Source organism: Bipolaris zeicola (assembly GCF_000523435.1).
Source record: "Bipolaris zeicola 26-R-13 unplaced genomic scaffold scaffold_153, whole genome shotgun sequence".
Classification (NCBI taxonomy): domain Eukaryota; kingdom Fungi; phylum Ascomycota; class Dothideomycetes; order Pleosporales; family Pleosporaceae; genus Bipolaris; species Bipolaris zeicola.
In genome coordinates, this window is record NW_006912202.1 from 1 (window position 1) to 25754 (window position 25754).

At 52.3% G+C, this 25754-nt stretch overlaps 11 protein-coding genes across 11 annotated transcripts; 6 read left to right on the forward strand and 5 right to left on the reverse strand.

Annotated features, from left to right (window-relative positions):
* Positions 1 to 626: 626 nt before the first annotated feature.
* COCCADRAFT_39084 (uncharacterized protein) lies at positions 627 to 1040 on the forward strand (the record flags this gene model as incomplete). Its single annotated transcript, XM_007716791.1, has 2 exons — positions 627 to 657; positions 721 to 1040. 2 exons carry the CDS (start codon positions 627 to 629, stop codon positions 1038 to 1040), a joined length of 351 nt encoding a protein of 116 aa, XP_007714981.1.
* Positions 1041 to 1423: 383 nt separating this feature from the next.
* COCCADRAFT_103186 (uncharacterized protein) lies at positions 1424 to 3061 on the reverse strand (the record flags this gene model as incomplete). The annotated part of the gene is made up of 1 exon (XM_007716792.1): positions 1424 to 3061. One exon carries the CDS (start codon positions 3059 to 3061, stop codon positions 1424 to 1426), a length of 1638 nt encoding a protein of 545 aa, XP_007714982.1.
* Positions 3062 to 4358: 1297 nt separating this feature from the next.
* COCCADRAFT_28430 (uncharacterized protein) lies at positions 4359 to 4965 on the forward strand (the record flags this gene model as incomplete). Its single annotated transcript, XM_007716782.1, has 2 exons — positions 4359 to 4395; positions 4445 to 4965. The coding sequence occupies 2 exons, from the start codon at positions 4359 to 4361 to the stop codon at positions 4963 to 4965; spliced, it is 558 nt and encodes a 185-aa protein (XP_007714972.1).
* A 299-nt stretch (positions 4966 to 5264) lies between these two features.
* COCCADRAFT_103164 (uncharacterized protein) lies at positions 5265 to 5456 on the reverse strand (the record flags this gene model as incomplete). The annotated part of the gene is made up of 1 exon (XM_007716793.1): positions 5265 to 5456. A coding segment is annotated over one exon (192 nt), but the record flags the coding sequence as incomplete, so codon positions are not given.
* Positions 5457 to 5726: 270 nt separating this feature from the next.
* Positions 5727 to 6895, reverse strand: COCCADRAFT_28431 (uncharacterized protein; the record flags this gene model as incomplete). The annotated part of the gene is made up of 3 exons (XM_007716783.1): positions 5727 to 6580; positions 6666 to 6751; positions 6888 to 6895. 3 exons carry the CDS (start codon positions 6893 to 6895, stop codon positions 5727 to 5729), a joined length of 948 nt encoding a protein of 315 aa, XP_007714973.1.
* A 135-nt stretch (positions 6896 to 7030) lies between these two features.
* On the forward strand, positions 7031 to 9373 carry COCCADRAFT_7275 (uncharacterized protein; the record flags this gene model as incomplete). Its single annotated transcript, XM_007716780.1, has 5 exons — positions 7031 to 7230; positions 7343 to 7447; positions 7498 to 7645; positions 7697 to 8473; positions 9194 to 9373. The coding sequence occupies 5 exons, from the start codon at positions 7031 to 7033 to the stop codon at positions 9371 to 9373; spliced, it is 1410 nt and encodes a 469-aa protein (XP_007714970.1).
* Positions 9374 to 10079: 706 nt separating this feature from the next.
* Positions 10080 to 12611, forward strand: COCCADRAFT_39088 (uncharacterized protein; the record flags this gene model as incomplete). Its single annotated transcript, XM_007716794.1, has 5 exons — positions 10080 to 10176; positions 10253 to 10436; positions 10491 to 10534; positions 10587 to 10829; positions 10882 to 12611. The coding sequence occupies 5 exons, from the start codon at positions 10080 to 10082 to the stop codon at positions 12609 to 12611; spliced, it is 2298 nt and encodes a 765-aa protein (XP_007714984.1).
* A 444-nt stretch (positions 12612 to 13055) lies between these two features.
* COCCADRAFT_103156 (uncharacterized protein) lies at positions 13056 to 15859 on the reverse strand (the record flags this gene model as incomplete). The annotated part of the gene is made up of 6 exons (XM_007716795.1): positions 13056 to 13376; positions 13444 to 15123; positions 15176 to 15559; positions 15618 to 15644; positions 15689 to 15775; positions 15839 to 15859. The coding sequence occupies 6 exons, from the start codon at positions 15857 to 15859 to the stop codon at positions 13056 to 13058; spliced, it is 2520 nt and encodes an 839-aa protein (XP_007714985.1).
* Positions 15860 to 16469: 610 nt separating this feature from the next.
* On the forward strand, positions 16470 to 17855 carry COCCADRAFT_39090 (uncharacterized protein; the record flags this gene model as incomplete). Its single annotated transcript, XM_007716796.1, has 2 exons — positions 16470 to 17444; positions 17493 to 17855. The coding sequence occupies 2 exons, from the start codon at positions 16470 to 16472 to the stop codon at positions 17853 to 17855; spliced, it is 1338 nt and encodes a 445-aa protein (XP_007714986.1).
* Positions 17856 to 19251: 1396 nt separating this feature from the next.
* On the forward strand, positions 19252 to 22905 carry COCCADRAFT_103161 (uncharacterized protein; the record flags this gene model as incomplete). Its single annotated transcript, XM_007716797.1, has 2 exons — positions 19252 to 20199; positions 20248 to 22905. 2 exons carry the CDS (start codon positions 19252 to 19254, stop codon positions 22903 to 22905), a joined length of 3606 nt encoding a protein of 1201 aa, XP_007714987.1.
* Positions 22906 to 23753: 848 nt separating this feature from the next.
* Positions 23754 to 24827, reverse strand: COCCADRAFT_103208 (uncharacterized protein; the record flags this gene model as incomplete). The annotated part of the gene is made up of 1 exon (XM_007716798.1): positions 23754 to 24827. The coding sequence occupies one exon, from the start codon at positions 24825 to 24827 to the stop codon at positions 23754 to 23756; it is 1074 nt and encodes a 357-aa protein (XP_007714988.1).
* Between the last annotated feature and the right edge of the window lie 927 nt (positions 24828 to 25754).

Here is a 25754-nt window from a genome sequence, read left to right on the forward strand (position 1 = left end):
CGTACAGAAGCTAAAAGATGAGGAAAAGAGAAGATAACTAAGTACAGACTTCTCTTATACCTGCTCGCTTCTGATCACATGTCTGTACAGAAAGCATATCACGTGGTCATAGACCACGTGATCTCCTTAACAGAGATCACGGGCGCAGCCCTTTACACAAGTAATGTGATCCAACAAAAATTCGGTACAGGTCATCCTGCATTTCCCCAGATACCCAGTGGCGCGGCGAACTCGGCCGCTAGTACCGGTAGAGAAAATGTCCGCCAAGTGTGGCTGAGTAACCATTGATGACGCAGACCAGCTCGGCGCCAACACCTCCACGAATCCGTTGACCAGAGCTACAACATCACCCGACGTCTCAACACTTCACTTTTACCCTCCAAATAATCTGCCGCATACTCTTCATCGGTTCCGCAGTACCATCGACCTATCCAACGCGTGACGAAATCACCATCAAACAGCAATTAACGCGCTTACCGTAACCACCTATTCGAAGCACGAATCGCATCACTTCGAATTGAATCGGCTCGAGTCCACGAAACGGACCGCCTTCCAAACAACGCGAAAGCGTCTACACAATCTACAACATCCAAAGCGCTACTCCAGCGCTCTTGTAACTCTCAACAATGTTCTTCTTCTTCACCTGCGGAACACACAGTACGCCCCTTCCCCTCCCCTCCCCCAATGTACCTCGTCACACAACTAACGCGAATGAAACAGCATTCACCTCTCCACTCAAAGGCGCAGAGGGTATCCAAGTGCAATGCCAAAACTGCGGCAACGGCAGGACGGCCGTCATGAAGCGCTGGGAGTGGTTTACATTCTGCTTCATACCCGTCATTCCGTTTTCGCTCAAACCGTACAAGGAAGTTGGATGCTCTACTTGTAACTTTTGGCAGGACATCAAGTATCGGCCGGATGTGCTGCAGGAGATGGACCGACGGCAGCACCAGGGGCAGGGGGGACCGCCGATTATGATGGGTGGGCAGGGACCGCCTCCACCGCATGGTGTACCTCAGGGCGTGCCGCAGTATAAGTAAAGGGGGTTGCTGAAGAGAGGAGAAGGTGTGTGGGTTGAGGACGTTTGGGAGTGCCACGTTGAAGCGCGAAGTAACGCATGATACCAGTTTTGGGGATACGGATGAAAGAGAAAGAAAGGAGAAAGGACCGTTACGATATCCCCAAGGTTATTCTTTGGAAGTTTTTTTTTGGAATTCCGGGACGGGGGCGTTTAGCGTTTATTCACCATCCTGATACCACGCATGTTTTTCTTGTCATGTCTTTTTTTCGTCTCTCTTCCAAACACACCCTGGATAAATAATACCATAATCTTTCATTCGCGCTGCCTCAGAAATACGGGTTCAATCTCTTTTTTTTCTCTGCTGCTCACAAAAAAAAACTCTTGCTTAAATGTACAGTTCACTCAAACAATGTACAATGTCTCCTCTTCATCCAAGGGAAGATTATATGTATCGGCATGATTCCCCGACACCTCCAGATGTCCAAAGCGTTCGTATGTAGTCTGCTTCTCTTCCCCCGTCTTGCGTAGCAGCAGACAATAAAAGGTAGTGATGTCACGTTCTTCTGAGAAAGGATACTGTGCCAAAACGACCGTCTTGACACACGTCTCTGGTCCCAGCGTTTTGCTCCGCGGCCTTGTCGGGTCAAATTCTGGTATCACACAATCGAGATGAACAGTGGCCCAACGACGGTTGTCGCATTTCCCCCAAGGAGGAGACGCTAAATCAACACGCGATAATATGTCCCCACGTGGATACGTTAGAGGCAGCCATGGCTCTTGCGCTGCGCGGGAGAAACAGCGGGCTCTCAGCGCAAGACTGGCGGATGCTATTTCTCCAAAGTCGTCAGTGCCCACTGGCTGTATATTTGCGGCGGTGCACGTTGCGCGGGCGTGGAGAAGGCGGTAGTCGATCCGGCCGTCCCAATATACCTCATCTGCGACAGAAGCCCAAGACCAGGATGGCGCACGCCATGTTTGGGGCCGCCAGTGGGGTCCGCCATAAGTTACCCATAACAAATCGAACATCAGTGTGTTTTCCCACAAACCAGCTAGATAGCGGGATTTGGTATACGTGGAGAACATCTTGCTTATGCCTTGCAAGGCAGGAAAGATATCTATTTCATACGTAAGGCGTTGATGAGTGTATTGCTCCACGATCTTGTGCCATGTTAACGGGATACGTCTGTAGGGGTAACCATTGTTGAATTGCAGCTCGTTGTTCAGCCAGAAAAGACTACACACGTTTGAGTATGGGACGTGGCAGGGTGGGATGGAGCATTCGCAGTCATTCTTGGTCTTGCAATCCCAGACAAGCTCTTCGTGCGCGAAATACAGAACCCGGGGAGAAAGCAGTCGTTCTTGCAATGTCCATCCGCGAGGTAACAAGGGCGCTCTGCCGTTGACCCAGCTGGTGTTCTTTATTCTTGGTCGGACACAGAGGTCTAACTTTGACCCGTTTTCGTCCGGGTATGGGAGACGGAAGAGAGGACGTTCGGCGCTGTGACGGAAACAGCCACCTGATGAATCTCGAGATGCTGCAGCAGCGAGTGTAATGTAAGCACCAGAATATATTTGAGCCATTTTGCTTCCTTCGCGGCGCCAGTCATCGATATCGTCTTGGATAATGCACAGCGAGTCGATCCAGAGATACTTTAAGCCAAGGCGATAGGCAAAGGACACGGCATGCCGGAATGTGAGAGGGAGCTGAGCCCACCTGATTTGCTGCTTGTGGAGCGAGAGATTAGATGTAGTCGTCCTAATGATATGTCTCTTGCCCCAGCAGTGACTTAGACAGGTATAGGGCTCGGTCTCTCCGTTACTTTCATGAAGCCTGATATCCTGTGGTCCTTGGATGAGGACGACACGAGACGGCAGAGGTAAATTAGTGCGCTTGCACGATTGATGTGTCTCGTCGCAAGCCCGTAGCCAGGACAGCGTGCGTCTAATGGCATGACTAGATCCAGAATATGATGCGACTTCAAGTTCTGGGGGAAGGTACGGTATCTTCCAAGGATTTTGTTGCACTAAAGAAATCAGCATCCGTCATCACGCTATGGTTACGTTTGGACGTACTGTACGGAGAGTACGCCTCATAACTAATGTTCATATTCGATGTAGCTAGGATTCGTGAATGCTCCATTTTGAACTGCATACTTTTGATAGGATACGTCTCATTAGGAGGCTCTGTATATTCAATCAAAGATGCAATGGCACATAGAATCATGCAGCCAGCACAGCCTGCTTTAGCAGACGACGATAACTTGTCGATTGGAAGTTCTACACCCTTGGCCGGCCACACAAAGCTCTTGCATAACGCGCATTCTTTTGCCTTTGCATATGCATCTTTGATCTTCTGTCCACGCGATCCGCCTTTTATATTGCTATCTGCGTCCCACCACGGGGGTGGTCTCCACGGAGGTGTCCACCATGACGGCAGGATTGGATCCCAAGACGACATGGTGTTGCTGATCAAGTGGGAACTCACTCGGCTTGGTTGTGCAGAAATGGAGAGAGACAGAGAGTGGATTGATGCGAATGTGGCTGAGAAAGAGAACGTGGGGTATTGAGAACGTGAAGTTTACTGCTTCTGAAAATTGGGGGCCAAAAACCACATGTGCTGAGGCGGACAAATCTCTTGCTCAAAGAAAGGTGGAGTCTCAGGCATCCTGTGTTAGATGGAGGTAGTTCAGACTGATGATGAGAAGCAATCGAGGTAACAGCCTTGCAGTGCATGTTAGTCTGTAGTACTGGAGGCTACTGACATTAGAGCGATGTGCACTGCGCCGGGCCTGCACCAAGTAGATGGATCACATTCTTGCAGCTTTCCAAGAGCTGGAACGGCAATGAGGGAGAATGAATGAGTGTGCAAGCCACCAGGAATAGATGGAGTATAGGATGAGTGTTTGTGAGGTGAAGGTTGAGGTTACGGCGCACCATCGGAAAGATGGCAGTGTTTGTGGCACGTGCGCCTGCTTTCTCCGTGAGGGGTCCGCGGCAGCGACGACCGTAGAGGAGGCGAAATGTTTATCGGCTATGAAGCCAAGCTTGAGTGCAGAGATATTCTGGCCGAATTTGAAACAGAGCGTCTCCGGTCTTGAGAGAGGTGCCCGGCCCCGTCGCGCATGCGCAGGACGGCGCCGGCAGTATCGAGGGGGCCCCGTTGGGCGGGGACCCGAAGACGAGTGGCAGAAGTCGACGCCCATTATAGTGGTGGATGAATATGGAGTAGGTAGGATATAAAGACCAAAGGGTGCAAACAAGATACAAGGACAAGCATTCAAGTACAGTATTGAAATCCTCATCACAAAGCGTTTGAATCAGAGCCCAGAAAGTCATCATGTTTGAGAAGAAGGAACTCCAGCCTACGTTTGAGGGTATGTGTCACGTGTGCAGTGAAGTGACTCTATAGCTAACTGGGTGCAGAGGTCATGGGCTGTCAATCGGCATGCTACGAATGGGCAGACAGCTACGACAGCAAGGACTGGGATCGTTTGCGCAAGTGCGTTGCTCCGACGCTGAAGATTGACTACCGGTCCTTCTTGGACAAGATGTGGGAGGCGATGCCAGCGGATGAGTTTGTGGCCATGGCCTCTGACCCTGCGGTGCTTGGCAACCCCCTCCTCAAGACACAGCACTTCATCGGCGGAACACGGTGGGAGAAGACGGCCGAGGATGAGATTACGGGATACCACCAGCTGCGAGTGCCTCACCAGCGATACACGGATGAGTCGCGGACGACGGTGGCGGTCAAGGGCCACGCCCACAGCTTCAATACGCACTGGTACAAGAAGATTGACGGCGAGTGGAAGTTTGCCGGGCTGAACCCGGACATTAGGTGGTACGAGTATGACTTTGACAAGGTGTTTGCAGAGGGCCGCGAGCAGCTGGGCGAGGCCAAGGCTGCTGCTGGCATCCCGGAGACGGCGCCTGGCCAGGCTGTGTAGATGCATATGGGCATCGATAGATACATACATGTACAAGTATGTAATGGCGAGCGCCATGGTAGATGTGTGGATATAATGCGAATCATGATGAAATGCAATGGATCATGGGTGAGGTGGCTCCTTCCTGTGCTGGTGCATAGATACGAGATGGTGATGTGTACTACGTATGTGTGTATGTAAGTGTTTGCAGGTAGAGAAAGAGGGGCGTGCGGGATCCTTGGGCCAAGGGCCAGGCCAGGCCAGGCCAGGTCCCTGTCGACGAGGTTGCTGGATACAGACATGGGCGGAGCAATAGACGTTTACGTATACGTAGGCACATTTGTGGAATGGATGAGCTGGATGGGTCCACCGACGCAGACAGGGAGAAGGCGGCTGTGCCATGTCTCTGTCAGCTTGGGTGGGAGAGAGGTGCAGCTGTTAGCCCCGGCGAGCGGTGAGGGGCGTCGGCCATTTGGTGCAGAGGGACGGCGCTTTGTTTTGGCTGGGTAGTGGGAGGAGTCGGAGTCGGGGGAGGAGGAGTAATGAGTATGTATGTGTATGTAAGTAATCTACTACTCTGTACCCACATGGCATAATATGTAGTATGCACATGTGCATACATAGATACAAAGGATGAGTGCACAGCGCAGCACCGCGCCCCGCACTCGGCCATGTCTGTCCCATGGCGCTGCGCGTCATTGAGCAGTGGCAGCGGCGCAGCGGCCAGGGGTGGGCCCAACGACCAGCTCAGCTAAAGTCAGCAGTTGACGCACAGGAGATCGTTAATTCCGACCTTGCCTGGGCGTGCAATGGCGTTGCAGCCAATCTGCGCCCTGGTAGAGGGCGTTGCAGCCGTGCTGAGCCACCAAGGCCCGCCATCCTTGTATCGATCTCCAAAGCTTGTGTCTGCCCGATCCAGCAAATCGTGGCGCCATCCTCTGCTCTCTAACCCCCCAGCTTCGTCTCTGCGCGTCGCTACCGAGCGCCGTAAACTTAGCGGATTCGCTCGGCAGCACATCATCTGCGCTCTTTGCTCTTTTACCCCACCCACCTTTCTTCTCACACACATCTTTCCCCCCCTCCCCTCTCCCACTCTCGTCGCCGTCTTCTTCTCTGCTTCCCTTGCGTTCTGGTGTTTGGATTCGACCTGTTTCTCCCGTCCACCTCCGTCCTCTGTGTCCTTGAGTCTTTGCCGCAGGTAAGCCCATCTCCCCCTCCCAAACAGCACAATTTTCATCTCTCGCCTTGGCGCGCCTCCGCCCACCCGCCCCCCAACTGTGCCTGCTGCATATCGACAATGCACGCAGAATTGTCCACACGCAATTGCCAGCGCTTCGTCGTGTGTGCGCATCCAGCCCGCTGACGTCGTCGGCCTGCACGGACTCGTTCGCATCGCAAACCAGCCCGCTGCCCGCTGAGGGCCCAGTTGCAAGCGCAATTGCCCCATCGCCGTCGTCGTCGCCCCCCCGCTGCCGCCGTTGGGGTCGCAGTGGTGGTCGTCGTGTCGTGACCCAACCAACGAGACGAGCCTCATGTCCGCCCCCGCCCCCCCCCCATGTCATCCATCGCGTCGGGCCATCCTGCACACAATACTGACTGGCCCGCACAGATTGCAATTCGAGCCTCCTCACGGTCACTCATTCACTGTCGTCACCCGCACAGTCCCTGGTGCTCAATCCCGAGTTACTGTCGCCGCTTGTTCCGAGTGTCTCTTAGCTTACTAGGCTCCTTCCTTGGCCGAGCTGCCTTTGCGCCTGAGCCCGACGTCAGCGCCCACTTCACACCTTCACAGGCTACGTTTCCCTTACTGCGACACCAGGAGCATCGTTCCCAGTGGTGAGTGTACGCGCGCCTAGGGCCCTTGCCCGATCCGTCCCTGCCCTACCCTGCCCAGCCTTGCCTTGCCCTGCACTCACCTCGCTCCCGCTGCCTGGCTTACTTACCCGCCCATTCACCGACGCTAACCATTGCTTTTCGCGCGCAGACATATAAACGACTCCTACACTTCTCAATCATAATTAGAGCGCCCTACCCTTACTCCCCACCTCCGCTAGTCCATCCGACTACCCCGCTTGATCTATTCAGCATGTCTTTCAACAACGGTTACAACGACCAGTTCCAGGGCCCACCCCAGGGCGACATGAACAACCCCACCCCACAGCCGGGCGACATGGGCCAACCCATGGACACCTCCGGCAACGGCTTCCCACCCCAGGGCAACATGGGCCCTCCAGGCAGCGCTGGCGGCGATGGTCAAGGCCAGGGTGCCGGAAAGACGACTCTCTGGTGAGTCCACACATGCGTCCCCCATGCTGCGCACGCCATGTGCAATGTGGCCAACGCTCGCCTCAGCGCCACATGGCATGTAGCAAAATACGTTATGCTAACAATGGCACAGGATGGGTGAGCTCGAACCCTGGATTGACGAGAACTTTGTCCGCAGCATCTGGTACAACATGGGTGAGACAGTCAATGTCAAGATGATCCGTGACAAGTTCTCCGGGTAAGCACACAATCCCACTCTAGAAAGCCACCAGGCTAACTACCGCATAGCAGCAATGCTGGATATTGCTTCGTCGACTTTGCAAGCCCTGACGCTGCGGCCAAGGCCCTGAACCTTAACGGACAACTGATCCCAAACTCAAACCGTCCATTCAAGCTCAACTGGGCCTCTGGTGGCGGTCTCGCTGATAGGAGGCAAGTCATGTCTAGTCTCTCACATACACACTGCGATGATCTCTAACACTAAAAGAATAGCCGCGACGAGCGTGGTCCCGAGTTCAGCATCTTCGTCGGAGACTTGGGCCCCGAAGTTACCGAATTCGTCCTTGTCCAGTTGTTCCAGAACAAGTATCCCTCGACCAAGTCGGCAAAGATCATGTCGGACCCCATCAGTGGCATGTCCCGTGGATATGGATTCGTGCGATTCGCCAGCGAGGAAGACCAGCAAAAGGCTCTGACTGAGATGCAAGGCGTTTACTGCGGCAACCGCCCCATGCGTATTTCTACTGCGACACCAAAGAACAAGAGCGGTGGCCCAGGCGGCCCTGGCGGAATGGGTATGCCCCAGGGTGCGGGCGGCCCCGGCATGGGCATGTACTCGATGGGTGCTCCCCCAATGGGTAACTACTATGGCGCTCCCCAGCCCATGAACCAGTTCACTGATCCCAACAACACTACCGTCTTCGTCGGCGGTCTCTCGGGTTATGTTACCGAGGACGAGCTACGCTCTTTCTTCCAAGGTTTCGGCGAAATCACCTATGTCAAGATTCCTCCAGGCAAGGGATGTGGCTTCGTCCAGTTCGTGCAGCGCCATGCCGCAGAAATGGCTATCAACCAGATGCAAGGTTACCCAATCGGCAACTCTCGCGTGCGTCTTAGCTGGGGCCGCTCTCAGAACAACTCTGGACCAGCCGGCACCCCATACCGCCCTGCGCCACCTCCACCAGTGCCCTTTGGCCCTGGCATGGGCATGCCCCCGCAACACCCCTACGGCGGTGGTGGCGGCGGTTACGGTCCTATGATGAAGGTAAGGCGACAGCATGTCTTGAGGACTGGATAAAAATGCAAACGCCTTCTCGGCAGTTGAGCATTGTCTCCTACCTCAATCTCCCCTCTTCTATGCCGCTACCAGTTACTGACTTTCCTATAGTAAGCGCATTCTTTCCCTCTGTATTGCTTGCACGGCGCTTCATTCGTGGTTCATCCCGTTGGCTTTACTGCAACGACCCCTTTCATGACTCGGCAACGACGATTTCGAGCGATTTGGTCTTTAGTTCTATAACGGGCGGTACTCTAAAAGTTCTCGACTTTCTCTGACGACACCATCTTGCTGGAGGGCCATAGAGGGGAGTCTTTGTATAACAGGCCATCCATTCTCCCACTCGGACTTTTCTTTCAGAGCGTGCTACTCTTCTTTCGGGGAGCATCTATGGGATGTAGCTAGTCATGCATGGGTCGGGTGCTGCTTTCTGTCGAATGCCTTTCTTTTACCGGTTGCGCTCTGTGACCAGCAGATTGGCTATCCTTCCAATCACACGATTCTTCTATTTTCTGCGTGGTTTTTTGCGTGCTTGCTTACTTGCTTACTTGTTTGATTCATCTAACGGTCTGGTTCCAAGTGCATCATAGTTGGTTTTCTTTGTTCGTGCGCGTATGTAGAGTTTGGCTGGCGTGCGTATGATTTGTTGCCTTGTCAGAGCTCAGGGAGCATTTCACTAACCTTGCTGTGCGCAGTCCTCCCACGCAGGCGTCGCTGCCTCCACCTTATTCATCCATCGCGAACAATAGCTATGCTGGCTCACAACACGACAGTCAGAACGCCCCTACTCTTCAGAGCGGCGCGGCAAACGGTCTCCAATCCGGCCTCGGTGGCTTCACTCGTTTCACACCGCCCCAATCGAACGATCCAAACGGTTCCTTTTCGTAGCAGTTCCCTTTCTGCTTTGGCCCGCCAGCCAGGCCATGTCGGCCAGATGTGCATATAGTAATACTTGATGGTTTAGCAAGGAGTTAAAAGGGGGGAGCACTTACTATAATGTCGGTGTACATGGCTTTCAGATATGGGACTAGGTTGTTTTAGCAAGGCGTTTGGCGAATACCAAAACAGCGGATACCCATGTTACGAAAGGAGGAGGTTCCTCCAACAATCTAATGTCTCTTACATCAGGGAATAATTCTACTCTGAAAGCGTTTTATTTTTTTAACGATACGTGTTCTATGGGTAACGTATCTGTTGCCTTGCAACGGTTGTTCGGTAATCAGACAGCTGCTTGACAAAAACGGGACTGACAGACATGCTTGTTTCGGTATGTTAGCAGGATACATCTTTCTATTGCTCAACTCATCATCACTGTATTCCAATCGAAATCAAGACGCATTTGTCTCCTTGGTCGGCATCGTCATGGTTATCAATGTCCGTGATATCCAGAAGTCCATGGGTTAGTCACCATGTGACGTGTGATAAGTCTGACCATTCGTACCTTCCCATGAGGCTCCTCAGGCGTGCCCGCCATTACCCAGCCTTCAACTCGTCAACATGCCTCTTCTCCCCGTCTCATACATTCCCGCTCCAGCACAACTACCGGTTGCTTGCTACTCTCTTGGATCTGAACAGCAGCAATCACACGCCGATCATGCGCTACGATGATTGGGATGTGATTCTCTTCCCCCGAAACTCCCATGTTCCGATTCAGGAGTTCAAGACCGCTTGCTTTGTCTCACAAGTGGAGTGTGAGTTGCACCTCTATCTAGTCTCTTTTAGGCCGGCTCACTATCACTTGGGGTAAATTACACTGACACACCACAGACGGGCGCCAACTGCCGACATTGACCTGCTTCATCACCTCGCTACCACCCTCGACACCATTTCGTATCTCACTTCATTCATGGCGTACAACCTTGAAAGCCTCGGCGCTCCTCGAATCCCAACGCAAAGGCAACCAAAAGATAGTGTTCGCCGTCCAGGTCATTGTGGGCGAGGCTAGACTCTTGTAATCCTGAAGCATATGCTGCCGAGTGAGAGTGACACCTACTGACCGGCTCAGTCACGGCTTCTTCGACTTGAATACGAAATGGCCTCAAGAGATTGGTAAGCGATTCAGAGCAAAAATTGGGTAAAACGAGATCTGACTACTGTGGAGCCTACGAGAAGAGGTCGCTCGCCTTCAATGATTTACCTTCGAGCCAGCGAAAACGGCCTCTCGAGTTCCCTCCGTTCCACAATCTTACGCTCACGAATAACATTTGGGATGCCCGTGACCCATATGGGCGCATACGAGTCGTGCTTTCAGAGCAGCTGATGAGCAAGACGCAAAGTCCTGGGAGTTCAGACTTTGGTACTGCCAACGAGCTCGTTTGCTTCTCATTTCAGCATGCACCAAAAGGTATGTTTCGAAATACTAGAACCATATGGTATGTTATGTTCAAGCAACGCAGATATCCTCCAGCAGGCCGGAATCTCGTGGCCGATCTCGAACCCACTCTACCTCCCCGATGCGTTTAACCGGGACAGCCAGTACTCTCGGCCATCTCCAACAACTTCATGGACCCCTGATGTGCATCCTTTTAGAGGGAACATGCACATGCAAACTCCGCAGTTGCACAATGCACAACCCGCATTCAATGGTTCGAATGACACCGAGCCCAAGAGACACTCCAACGTGCACCTGCCACCTGTTCCACATTTTCCAAGGCAATTTGTTGCTCCCACTAGTCACAATCATCGTGCAACCACGTGGGATGACGCATTCAGCACGCTCAATTCCACTACCGACACCACCAGTATAGATGGCTGGTCAGAAAAGAGGAAGACATCCGCGTCGTCCGATCACCCCGTGCTGAATTACATGTACGACTCACACACATCCACCAATGGTCTGCCATGGATGAGAAATATGTCTCAGCATATTCAGAGTGACAGTATAGATTGGGATGAATACTCAAAAACCCGAAAAGAGAAGCAATTTGTCGTTGCGCTTCGAGATGACCAGTTGGGCCAGATAATCGACGCAATAAGCCCACCAAAGCATAACCGTGAGATTTCTTGGACACCTGGTGGGCCATTCCATCAGTCTACTAGTCAACAAGCCGCTCACGCTTACTATCCCCCAAAATTTGGAACTGCTCCGCCGACCAAACGTCCGTCTGGAGTTCTGGCTCGCAAATCGTCGTATCAAGATTCTAGCAGTGTCTTACGAAATGTCTCAAACAAGTCGTCGTCGCATAAACATTACTCCCAAGAAGACGGGAAAGACAGAATGTCTACAAGGCCACGCTCGTCTATTCCAAATAACAAGGAGGATATTGGGCCGTCGCAATTGCGATTGCCAACGCCGTTTCCCCAGGCCAATCGTGTTCCAACTCCGAACCCTTTTGCTCAGGGGCAACCAGCAACCATTTCAGAATTAGCAATGAGAGGCTGGCCCTCAACTCAGGCAAGCGCGCATCGTGTCAACCGAAGCGAGGCGCCACAGTCAGCCACAGAAATCGGCATGCTCGGCTCGGCTCATGAGCCATCAAACTTTCATTTCAGGAGCAGAAAGGAGGACTTGGTGTCTGATTCACCAAAGCTGTCTGAACAAGCGGCTCGGCAAGATGAGTGTTTGATGCCAATAGCCAATGCGGATTCTGAAATGGAACAAAGCTTCGTTCAAAAAGCACAGGGTAATTCCACTCAGGACGATCGAAAGGTTATATCTGGACTAGTGGAAATCATCGACATCGATGCTGTCGATGCCGTCGACCCCAGCTTAGACGCGAATCCGGCAGTGGATACCAGCAAACTCTCGCCTTTCAAACCCAGCCACAAGTCTCGCATTTCGCAATCAAGCATCGATAGCACTGGTCGTCTAGAGAGACAGTTGTTCAGTGCTCTGGGCGAGGAACTTGGGAGTTTCGACCATCATCATCACCACCAGATCGATACCACGGATATGGGACCTGAGCTTATGCATGCTCTGGGTGGTGGTACGAGGACAAACTCTGAGCTCAGCGGTTCCGCAATACTCGGCTTGACGACGAGTAACTTTGAGCCGGCTGTCAAACGGAAGAGACAAGGTATGCTGGGCGGAGGCAGTAATGGCAGTCCGATGAGTAAGAAGGAGAAGGTTGATGGGGTAGAAAGCAAGGAACAGAGGGAGGTAGTGGTCAGTATGAGAGGAGACTGATGGTATTCGAGGTAGTGTCATGACCGTTTTGCCTTTTGGGGCATTTTTGGGGGGAGGGCTTGGTGGACTTGTGGCCTTGGTAGTGTTTTTTTTTTCTGGAATAGGATATAGGTATTTATTAGGTTGTAATTGACAACAATGAAAAAAGGAGGCAGAGAGAGGAAAGCCATTGGGGCTAGAAGAGTAGATTGTTTACGGACAAGTAGAAGTAAAGCTGCAGTGGTTTTTTGAACGATACAGCGCTGCTATTTCGAATACACGTACAAAATTCTTTTGGTCAAGTATAAACATTGCAAGATCGTACTTTGAATTGAGGAAAAGTATATGTCAAAGGGAAAGCACGAATAGTTCCAATTTGACAAGCATGGTTACGTTATCCAACGATTTATACAAAGATACAACAAAAATCCAATCTTTTTTTTAGAAGAAAAAGAGAGAAAGAGATCAATAAACAAAATAGCCCTGCGTCAAGGGCAACGTCTCCGCCGGCTCTGCCACACAAACCATGCCATCAGCCTCCACTGTATAACTCTCCGGATCAACCTTCATCTTGGGCCTCGTATCATTGAACTTCATATCGCGCTTACCAATGTTCCTGCAATTCTTGACTGCTTCGACGCGCTTGCGCAGGCCGTACGAGTGCACAACGCCCGAGGCGATGGAGGCTTGGGAGACGAAAGTTATGCTGGAGGCGGGGACGAGCGGGGCAAACATTGGGCGCATAATGCGGGGTTCGACCATGGGGATGGATCCGTTGGGATCGCCCTGGATTATGTTAGTGATGTTGTTGTTGTTGTTGTTGTTGTTTGTAGAGGAGGAGGGGAGTAGTTACCATGACGGCGTATGAACAGAATCCGCTCTTTACAATCAAATTTGGTTTTACGCCAAAGTTGTTTGGAGTCCAGAGGACGAGATCGGCGAGTTTGCCTACTTCGACGCTGCCGATGAGATGGCCCATGCCCTGGGCAATGGCTGGATTGACTGTGTACTTGCTGATGTATCGTTTGACGCGGAAGTTGTCTGCGTCGGTGCCCTCGTCTTCCTTGAGTGTACCGCGCTGCACCTTGTTCTTGTGTGCTGTGTTCCAGGTGCGGAGAATGACTTCGCCGCAACGGCCCATAGCTTGTGAGTCCGAAGACATCATTGAGATGGCGCCGAGGTCGTGGAGTACGTCTTCTGCGGCAATCGTCTCGGCTCGGATACGCGACTCGGCGAAGGCTACGTCCTCGGGAATGTTGCGGGAGAGATGATGGCAGACCATGAGCATGTCGAGGTGCTCGTCCAGCGTGTTGCGGGTATATGGCCGGGTAGGGTTGGTTGAGGAGGGCAGCACGTTGTCATGTTCAACCACACTGATGATATCTGGAGCATGTCCTCCGCCGGCACCCTCGGTATGGTATGTGTGAATCGTTCGGCCCTTAATCGCCGCGATAGTAGACTCAACAAAACCAGATTCGTTCAGCGTGTCGGTATGGATCAGTGTTTGTATGTCGTATTCATCGCAGACTTGTAAGCAAGCATCAATAGCTGCAGGCGTACTTCCCCAATCCTCGTGCAGTTTGAGACCGCAAACGCCGGCCTCGGCTTGCTGTTGCAGTGGACGAAGCTCAGAATCATTTCCTTTACCCGTAATTCCGTAGTTGAGAGGAAGCTCATCAATGGCCTGAAGCATCTGTTTGATGTGCGTCTTACCAGGCGTACATGTTGTTGCGTTCGAGCCAGTACTGGGTCCTGTACCGCCTCCGAGCATTGTTGTGATTCCAGATGCTATAGCCTCTTCCGCCTGCTGGGGGCAAATCAAGTGAATGTGTGTGTCAATACCGCCCGCTGTCACAATCTTGTGCTCGCCAGCTATGACATCGGTGCAGGCTCCGACCACCAGCCTAGGGTCTACGCCGTCCATAACGTCCGGGTTGCCTGCTTTGCCAATGCCAACAATCATGCCGTCTTTGATTCCAATGTCGGCTTTGTAGATACCGGACCAATCGACGATGAGGGCATTGGTGATGACTGTATCTAAAGACTCCTTGTCTGATCGCCCACCAGCCTGACCCATGCCCTCACGCAGCGTCTTACCTCCTCCGAATGCACATTCGTCGCCATATACAGTCATGTCCTTTTCTACCTTGATCCACAGATCTGTAGCGCCTAGCCTCACCAAGTCGCCAGTTGTCGGACCAAACATTGAGATGTAGACTTGTCGCTCCATGGTACAAATGTCAATATGGGCAGCATCGCCATGGGGCTCAGGCTCGTGAAGAAAACCTCCAGCCTGTAACTTCTCTACGATAGTGTTGGCGACGGACAGGTCTCCAATGAAGCCTGAAGCAATCTGGTTTCCACCCTTGATGATCTGGTTCCCGCCGATTTGAACAAGAGTGACGGTCCTCGTGTCACCAGGCTCAAAGCGTACCGAGGTGCCGGCGGGAATGTCAAGTCGGTAGCCGTGCGCTCGAACGCGGTCGAATTGCAGCTGAGGGTTTGTCTCGATAAAGTGATAGTGCGATCCGACCTGTCGTCGTGAGTCGCGTGTTCTGTATTCCCATGTGACGGTCTTGACGTACCTGAATTGGCCGGTCTCCCACGCTCTTTACCTTGAGTTTTATTCTCTTGCGCCCCTCGTTCAGTTTGATGAGTCCGCTCTCTCCCTTGACAGCGACTATTGCGCCTGGTTGCTTGGTGTCATCGTACACGCTGGGATCGGGCAGAGGGAACAATTCATTAGAGGGAATAGGGAGAAAGGAGCCATATAGCGCCTTTTCGAGGTCTCCATCTTCGGTAGAGATGGGGTGATGGACGGTAACAAGATAGGTGCCTGTGGGGAAGGTGCCTTCGACCATCAACTCTACGAGCGATGAGACAACTGCAGGCTGTACATGGCGGCGACCCAACATGGTCTTGCCAATGGACATGAGATCGGCGACAGTATGGTTGCCATCGCGAATAAGCTATAGGCGTTCAGCATGGGAGTGGGGGTGTGCGTGCAGTCAGTGGAGGGGCTCGTACTTCGTGGAGATTGTTTGCAATCAATGCCTGCAGCCGTTAGCAGAGGGCGTGCGAAGGTGTCTTGGACGTACAGCAGCTTCAGCGTGATTCAACTTGACGCCCCGTGCCAGGCGACGCTGGGCAAGCAGGCCGAGCTGGGATATGACGAGCTTGTCAAGCTGTCACGACATTGTTAGCAAGCTTCGGTGAGGTACTAGCAGTCATGGCAGCCAGTGACACACCTCCTTGGGACACAGCTGCATGATGCCTATTCACAAGCCAAGTACAGTAATTACGTATGTGTCGTTCGGCGTAGTAGGAGAATACAAGGCCCCACCAGATTCCTTTTCCCAAGCCCACCCTCTACCCTACTAGTACTTCCCTTTCCCTTGAGCAGCCTCGCAGGCTTCACCGTTTGGGGCAGATTGCGGGGGCCGCTTACGATAAGGACCCGCCCGCTGCCGATAGCGAGCCTCTGTCGTGGTCACCCGCACCCGACGACCTCAACTATAACCCGACAAGCACTCACATGGCCATATAAGCATAACGCCATGCCATGTGCCCCGTTTCTATGGCTAAGACCATCGCGGCTCAAGCCAGGCTGATCAAGATCAAAGCCCACGAGGTGCTGACCATGCCAGGCGTTGATACAATACCATGCCCGTGACACACCTCATGCGGTCCGCTCCAGTATCCTTTGCCTTGATCGCACATTGCTCGATCAACCCTCACGTCCAGAGCCATGGCTGCTATAACAACATGACAGCCCCCGACTGCATATCCTCTATTCCAAGCCTAGGCAACATGTATGCATGACCCAAGTACCACGCCACAGAGGACCACCCCTAGCCACCCTTCTACACGCCACCTGAGATGCACTCGCTCATCAAGCATCTCAAACCGGACAAGGCAGACGAGGAGCCTCGCCAAGCACAATCAGATGCACCCGTCAAAAGAAGCAGAGCGCCGGCCAAGCCTCCATCAAACGATCCCAACATCCCGAAGAAGCGCCTTCATCTCAACCAAATATGCCTCTACGAACGCCGTCTGCCCGGAAGAGCGTACGTCTCTGCTCATGTAAACCGCTTGCAGCACGGCTTCTACAGGTCCGATGTCCTCCACGGAGCCGCCATCAACCAGGTCTACTTTGTCTCTGTCCGTTTCGTCTTTCATCCACATGATCCGGAATCGCATCGCTTCAGGAGTGCCGAGATTCAAGTAAGCCTGCACGGCGAAGACCCCAGCTCCGGCTCCAACAAACGGCCCGGGCGCTCGCAACCGCGCATCCTGAAGCACGCTCCAGAGCTCATGTTTGGTGCTGTATCCCCAGAGAACCTCCAGTGGAATTTCAGCCTTTCAACTTCATTGGGCGTGTCTCCGGCATCCCCCGTCGGTGCATATATAATACCGCAAGCATCTGTGCAAAGCAGCTACAAGGTCTATCACATGATGAGTATCCAAGGTTCAGTGCGGTCAAGGCAAGACGGGTCGGGGCAGACGATTGAGGACTCCAAAGCCGTCTGGACGCTCAGCGAGAACGTGCTCCAGAAATCAGGGTTGCCGCGTGAGTTTGATTTTGTGATGCTTGTGCAGAAGCCAAAGGATGTTAAGAACATATACATGACGGTCAATGTAGATGCCAGCGTAGCAACTTGGTATGGTGCATATCCCCAATGGTACAACAACCTCTCCGAGTACATGCCATCGCAAAACTTTGCTGTCAGCTTCGAACATGACGTTGGCCAGCGGTTTCTTCCCAGCCACCCTGGGCTTGGCTACAACTTTGCGGATCTGATACACTCGCTGGATCAGTATGTCATGATGCCAGGGACTATTTATCCGACGACTGTAAGTTGGCTTGACCATAGGAAATATGCCACAAGCTGACTGTATCAGGGTACAAACCAAGCAGAGTCCAACCCCAACCAAACTCACAGGCGGCCACTGGAGGAGAACAAAGCCAATGAGCCGGACCGTCCACCTTCTCGCTCCAAGCGGCGTCCTAGGTCCCCGGGTGAATATCAATCGCCTATGCAAGACTCAAGCCAGCGAGAAAGACGGAACTGGACACCTGAGCATATTGATGTTCGACTTGTTGTCGACCACCGATTTCCTCGAAGCCCTGATCCACGACGCTTTTCATATTCACCCCCGCATGTTGTGGAAGCAAGGCGACATCCGTCAATACGACGCAGAAAGTCACGGATACGCCTGAAGGAGTATGGCGAAGCAGAATTTAAAAGGACTTATACTCGGTGATGCAGAGACTGGAGGAAGTAGGACACGCGCTGGAGGAGCAGCTATAATAAAGACCTGGTCACGTGGAAAGTACATGTATATGTGCGCATGTGGCCCGATAGACATAACAATCGATTCGTCAGCCAATGCTCCGTGTGTGCATCTAATATCCGATTACAAGAGACCAATGGGCCGATATCAGGATAGGGGAATGGTGCGTGACCTGGTGATGATCCGATGCGGGCGAACATGCAGTTTGCAGGTGGCTACTGGCTCGCTTACGTGCCTTGAATAGAAGCAGTTCCGTCAGTTGGGTGGCGCCGGCTTGTCACAGGACGAGGCAGCAGGTCGGCAGTGGCTGATTGGATCTGTGACAGCTGCCGGCGCCCGGTTGTGCGGGTTGGAAACGAGATGATGGAGACTAGCAGGATTCAGCGCAAGGGATCCAGTGGTTGAGGATGCCCGATGGCCGTGTCTGCGGTCTCCGGGCTGAGGGAAGCTGGGGCGTGTGAGTGGCTGGCGAGTAGTCTGCGCTAGGCCGGGGTCGAGTAGTCGACGACCATCCACGACGCGGCGTTGCTCTCTCTTCGTACCCAACAGCCTTGTACTTGTAATGAACAATGACACCTACCGTGGATGCAGTGGAAATCCGTCGTCTGCTGAGATGACGACTGCCCGGAGCCCGCCCCTAAGTGTCTAGGGCTGACGGCCCCGTTGTGCAAATGTTGCTCCCAATCGTGTTTTGTCGCGTCTTCCTTCCCCAGGTACCCGGTACTACTACCACGGCGTCGTGCCTTCCTCGTCTCTCGCTCTCCAGGTCGTCGTGCAACGCTCTTTCCTCCTCGCCTTCGCCCTCGCCCTCTTCCCCTCTCTAGCAACCACTTGTAGTCTTTCTTCTTTCCTATTGACCCTGAATTTAATGCTCCCGTCTTCCCTCGCCTTTGCTGCTGAACGTTCGTCCTAAATCTTCGCTTCCTCTGACGTCGCTCTATTCTACGTACATACGCTTCACATCAGCACAGCATAATAAGAAGATCGTAGGCAGAAACAGGTGGTACTACACTCCCATCTTGGACCAGACAAAGGATAAGTTCCAAGACTTAGTCCTTTTCGGTACGGTGACTAGGTTTACGTTCGAAGGCAATTGAGGTTAGTCAGGCACTACATGTGTGACGGAGAATATGCAGGACTGATAAGATACCCAGAGTCTTCGGTGCTGATTACTGCAACCCATTGCCATGGCGTAGGTTCCGCCATGGGTTCGCTGGCGCTTTCATCAAGTTCGATATCTAAGACAAACGACCGATCAAGCGCCCATAAGCCTTCGCGACAATAATAGCAGTGCAAGTTCGTCGTTGGGGAAAGCCTGCCTAAACAGAATTCCCGTGTTGTCAAACACATTTCCCAAAAGCTGAATATGGCGACCTTCTACCCCCATTCACAGTCGCCGTGGGCTTCTGATCGGGCTTCACCGCGGCTGCACGCTGGCAATCCTATGACGCCGATTCACTCCCCGCAACACTCACTCACATCAACAGTCTCCTCACGGACCCCAATTCACACACTCACTATTCACGAATACCGCAAACAACAGCAAACGCCTACGCTAGCCCGGAAAGAAACACCACCGCCAGGCAAAACTCTACGGAGGAAACCTGCAGCGCCTGCACTGAGCGATATTGAGCGTGCTGTTTCGGTGCCACCCTCGAATTGGCCAGGCCCTGGGCTTTCACAACGCTCTCTTCACTTTTCGCAATCAGCACATCAACTGAAACCGACTTTGCATGCTTTTCACCAACAGACACGACCCGACCTACCATTTCGAGCGCAGTCGACTGAACCTCGCCAGCAGAAAGGTAGCATATCAAGTCTATCCACCACCAGCTCCTCTAGTAAGGTACGTTACTTCAACTCGAGAAAGAGGTTGCCGCGACCGCCTGCCACCACAGGTTTGGTTGCATTCCCCCCCTCCCCTGTGGACGTAGAGTCTTCACAAACACTACCACCCCCTCCGGCTACGCCGAGCCTGTCTACAGAGCGCACACGTTGGAGTGACGCACAAACAACAAAAACACATTCGTCATCTTCGCTATCGCGATTCCCACAGCCACCTCACCGAGCGGACTCGTCACCCTCTCCATCGCTAGACGAAAGAGAGTCTGTCCATGTGAACCCACAAAGTTTCGCAGCTACCAAGCCTGTAACGCCACCCACAACACCTGCAACCATTCACTACCGGGGTGCCTCGTTCGATCTGGTAAACCCCCGCAACTCCCTATTACTGCACGATATCGTCACTCCCTCACGAGACTTCGACTCAAGTGACTACTTCCCTGTGCCCACTTCCGACGACGCTTTTGCAGAGGTACGAGATTTTCAATGTTTCTTGAAATTTGGCTTACCAGAGTACAAGATGGCTCCCAAGCGCGCTGTGTATGGAGATTTCCATGCAGCGCACGCAGGTATTCTAAGACGTCCCTCAGAGTCTCCCAGCCAGTCAAATGCGGATCTTCCGGCTCCTCCAACGCCCGCAGCTCTCAGCCCGAACTCTTCTTCGTATACGTCTCCCATGTACAGCCCGGACTCTGCTGATATACCCTCTCCTTTGTTTATGAAGACGCCTGCACGTGAATCGCGCTTCTCTCTCAAGGGTCTGACTCGCAGCTTGACACAGCGACTGAGCAAAGCACCATTAAAGCCCCAAGAGGAGGAGCTACAGGAAGTTCACAATCGGAAAGTGAGTACAGAGACAATGAGCATGGACTTGGAGTTTCCACGATCTCTTCGACCACACATCTCCATCCCCGAGACGTCTTATGACCCAGTCGATCCAATGTCTCCCGTGACACCTCTTGGCCCAATGTCGCCTGATGGCTTTCCAGCCTTCTCTCCGGGACAGGATGAGGCTGAGCTGCCACGGAAGTACTCGATAGAACGATATGAGACACAGCCGCTTTCATCAATGTTACCAGACGACCACGCCACAAAATCAGAGCCAAGGCCCACCTTACAGTTACCATATTCGGAGGAAAGTGGTTTGACCAAACCCTACTATGATGAAATGGAATCGATATATCCAAGCTCGTCTATCTACACTAGAGATGATCGTCGCGCGTCAAGCTACCAGCAGGGCCTTATGAGCAATCGCAGCAACAACGCCAATTCATTGGAGCGTGGAACACAACAATCTGCATTGCAAGAAGTCGACAATGGCTACCCAGAACGATTATTGTTCACTCATCCTCCAGGTTTGCCTCCGCAAGAGGTGCTACCACTCGCGCCGGCTTTTGAGTATAATGAATCTCCCTTCGTCCCTTCGACTTTGGGGTTTTCTGGAATAACTTCCGACGAATCGGCCAACTCTTATGGAGATACACGCGATCTTCTCCATGTCTCTCGCTACGAAAACCCTATACAGCCTAATCTAACGCAGCCCCTGGTGCATTCTTTAGGATACTCTCAGCCAAAGATCAACCCTCTCGGGCCCTCCTCGTCGTACTCACAACCGGAGGCTGATGGTCCCAATACACCCAAGGAAGCTCTGTATCAAGCTGAACAAATCTTCCAAGATACAGCGAACCAACAAAAGATTGACAACAAGATTCCAGCCATCTGGTCTAGACGCAACTCGGGCAGCCAGCTGCTAAACAGAACAGTCACCAATAGATCTTTGGATGATGACGAGCCAGTCGCTGTGGAAGAGCGAGATGACTGGGAGACAGTCGGTGGCAACAGTAGAGACTCAAAAGATCACGGGTCGCTCGACAGTATCGCAGACTATAGCAGTGATGAGGAAACACGCAAAAGCGTGGGATTGGATTCGGATGGTTCACTCCCATCTTGGGTAAAACAACCTCAGTCACCAGCTCGATCAAACTATTACAATCACCCAAGTCCGATCCTCACTCAGCACTCACATCCTTTCAGGTCGTCGCCTCCTGAATTGAATATCCGCTCAGACAGGCGCACTACGCCCAACACTTCTTCCTCTCCGTTACCCGCTCGGCCGGCGAATCTGTATGCCTTTGGTGAAAAAGAGACGCAAGAACTATTGGCTTCTGGTCCTAATGAGAACATCATCATCGATGAGCCGTCAGCAGCACATGCCCCTCAATCGGACGTGTCTAGAAATCAAGACCCTGCATACATGTCAAGCGCTCCGAGCGGTCCCGTCGGTCAAGGACGGCAAACCATGCTCGAGAAGCTCTCAATTGTCGGTTCAAAAAGCAAGTCCACCAGCACTCCTCACGAAACCAGTAATTGTAAGACAATCAGGAGTGTTACAAGCACTAGCAGTTCCGGTTTGAGACAAAGTTCGACTGTTGGTCGACAAAGCTCTCGTTCCGACTACACTGGGTTTTATGCATCGCCATTTCCGGCTACTGGGAGCGTCACGCGGATAAGCCAGCGTCAATCAACCCATGGGCCAAAGCATAGCCGGGCATCATCTGAAATGACTCTCTTCCCCAGTTCAAAGGCATTGAGACAAGCGCAAGAGACCTATTCACCTCTTGATGGTTGTCGGGACCTCCGGAACTCGACCACTTTTGTACGAAATCAACGTCGCACCAGTCGGTCCGCTGTACCAGGTCAGACAAAACTACGGGAAATGTTCCTATCTCCTGAAGCTCGATCAACTTCATCAACAAAACGTACTCATATTACACACTTTGTAGGTGGTGATCGCCCGTCCACTAGCGACACGAACACACCTCTGCATCGTTCATTCCCCAGCCTTGAGATTTACCCAGCTACCTCTCGAAGCACCATTGGCTACATACACTCGCCTCACCTGCTCTGTGTAGAACGTAAGGTCAATCCGGAAGATGAGGAAAGAAGGCGTAAGCTTTCGTGGATGATATTCGCGGCGTTTTGCGTACTTCCACCAGCCATCATCCTCTTTCGCTACATGGGAGACAGCGTCATCGCTTCAATGACCGACGGTCATCTTGGTCACTGCACGCCATATTCGAAGAGGATGGCGCTTATTGCTGGCATCGCAGTTAATATTAGCCTTGTCATTGCGGTGATTGTGCCAGTGTTGGTTGTGCATGCGCTGAGCGCTGCATGAGGGGCGGTGTGGGAACCAAGAGGGCGTAAGTAAGGAACGTTGTTGCAAGACTCGAACAGGAATTGACAAATAGCAGCATTGAGGCCAACTGGCAACACACTGAAGGGTTCTGCTGAATTCGAGCATAACACTTCAATACTCTGGAGAGCACTTTCAGTCGCAATCGCCATGCAGCTGCTAGTGTATACCCTTTTCTTCAAAAGTCATATCTTTATTTTCTTTTCTCTATTTTGTATTACATAACCAGGGTTTCATGTACTCTCAAGACATGCCAAACCAGACTCTCACTTTCTTTCTCTCTCCTATGTCTGGGTTTGATGGTTGCATAATTGATGGCTGGGTAATAGCTTTTGAGGCAATATGGGAGTTCTTTTTTTTTCACCGGGCTCTGTATCAGAAAGTCGTCGGGCTTTGGTCACTTGACTTGTCCGGTTTCGAGTAGGAACTTGGACTTTAGGTGTACGTTTTTCTTTTTTCTTTTCTTGAAAAGCGTGTATAGGGTGCATGGGGACGCATTCGAGGGTAGAAACAAGAGCCGTCTTGTTTGACTTGGTCCGCACTGAGGGGAAGCTGCTACACTTTGTCAATGGGACTGATCTCTCATGATTCTTGATGGAAGTCATCAAGCACTTTTACTTTATTTCTGGTGTATTGTCGTCAAAGTAGAGTCATGTGGTTTTTTTCTATCTCTCCCTGTATTCACTTGATGACGTCACTTCTAGAGCCAAAGTCATACAAACATATACTTTTCAATATTTTACATTGATTCATTCATCTATATTCCAACGGCTTCATCTAGAGCCGATATTATCGCTAAAAAAAAAGAAATGCATAATCAACTAACAACTCTAGATCTTCGACTCGTTGGTCAAATCCGCAATCTGCAGAACCGCCTTGCCAAAGTTCTTTCCCTCGAGCATACCCAGGAATCCCTCAATCGCATTGTCAATACCCTCGGTAACGCTGATTTGCGCCTTAAAGGTACCGTCCGCGAGCCACTTCTGCAGCTTCTCCTGGTGCTCCTTGGCGTGCTTGGGGCCCATGTTTGCGTCGCCGACGATGAAGCCGCGCATGGTGATGCGCTTGGTGACGATGTTCATGAGGTTGCGGATGGGGTAGAGTTCGTCTGGCTTGGCGTTGTACTGGGAGATCATGCCGCAGGCGATGATGCGGCCGAAGGTGTTCATGGCGTTGATGGCGGCCTCGAGTTGCTCGCCGCCGACGTTTTCGTAGTAAATGTCGATGCCGTTGGGGGCGAGGCGGGCGAGGGCGTCGGCGGGCTTTTCCTTCTTGTAGTTGAAGCCGTCGTCGAACTTCAGGTCGTTCTTGATGAAGTCGAGCTTCTTGTCGTCGCCGACGCTGCCGATGACGGTTAGGCCCTCGTGCTTGGCGAGTTGGCCGACGAGCTGGCCGACGGCGCCGGAGGCGGCGGAGATGAAGATGGTTTCGCCCTTCTTGGGCTGGCCGATCTCGTAGAAGGAGGACCAGGCGGTTAGACCGGGCATACCCAGGGGACCGAGGAAGAACTTGGGGTCCAGGTTGTAGGGGTTCTCGAGCTTCTTGCAGATGTCAACGGCGGCCTTGTCGAGAACGGAGTACTCCTCAATGGGGGTGACGCCCATGGTAATCAGAGTTTCGCCCTCGCTGAACTTTTGGTTGTTGGACTTGACGACCTTGAAGATGGAGCGGTTGGTCATGGGCTTGCCCAGCTCAAAGGGAGGAGAGTATGACTTTGTTCCGGCAGGACGCATGCGTCCACGCTGGTAAGGGTCGAACGAGGCATAGAAGTTCTTGACAATGATAGAGCCCTCGGGCAGGTCCTGGTTGAGGTCGATTGGGCGGTCTTCAACAGCAATATCCTCGCCAGGCTTTGGCCAGCCCTCAGGCACCTTCTTGAAAATGAGACCCTTGTTCTGAATCATGGTGAAAGTTTGGTTGTTACTAGTCGTGTGATGCAATGTATCGAATGAAAATGAAAACAAAATCTAGACTGGGTATCAAAAAAGAATAGAGGTTGTTGTGGCAAGAGACTGAAACTGGATTATGAGTTCGAAAAAAAGGGCAGCAACGAGCACCTATATAGTGACCAGTGGAACGGTAATACCAAGCAAACAAATGATTTCACGGCCGAAAAAAAAAGATCCTTCTTGCATCATCTGGATCTGTAATCCAGGGCCCGCTGGAGTCGGGGAGCATGCCCGTGCACAAACAGGGCATTTTTCGGGCAGTAATCGGCAAGTGGCGCAACCTAGTCTTCGCTGTGCAAGGAAGGTGTCTCGATATGGAGGGATGAGACTTGTCGGAGTTGCAGAATCTTCAAGACAGCAGAGGAAGACACGAAGCCATGACGAGCGTCGCGCCGGGGAAATACCGGCTTAGGAAAGGTGCCCGTCGAGAGGGTAGGGCTGATGAGCCGAGGCAAGTGGGGCAGTGATTGGTAATGGAGGGGTTAAGGGAGATGGGACCCTCTCTTCTCCTATCCACAAACCCAGCGGTGAGTGCGAGTGCGAGTGTCACAACAAAGTTCTGATCATGCAGAAGGCTTAGCAACACCTTATCTCCTCGAACATCCAATAAGCCAGACCAGAGGTGGTGGAGCTGACAGCGCCTGCAGTGAGCCGATGGCGCTTGCTTGGTCCGCGTGGGTACACATGCGGTACAACTCACAATCCAAGATGGGCAAACTGTTCGCCCGACATTTGATCAAACTTGTAGTACGACGCATGTATGGTATTTGCATTTTACATACATACGCACGTCCATGATTCTATCATTCATGCCTGTAGTGCTTCAACCCTGGACCAGCCACGGTCCCTTAACACAAGATGGATACGACAAGAGCGTTGTCA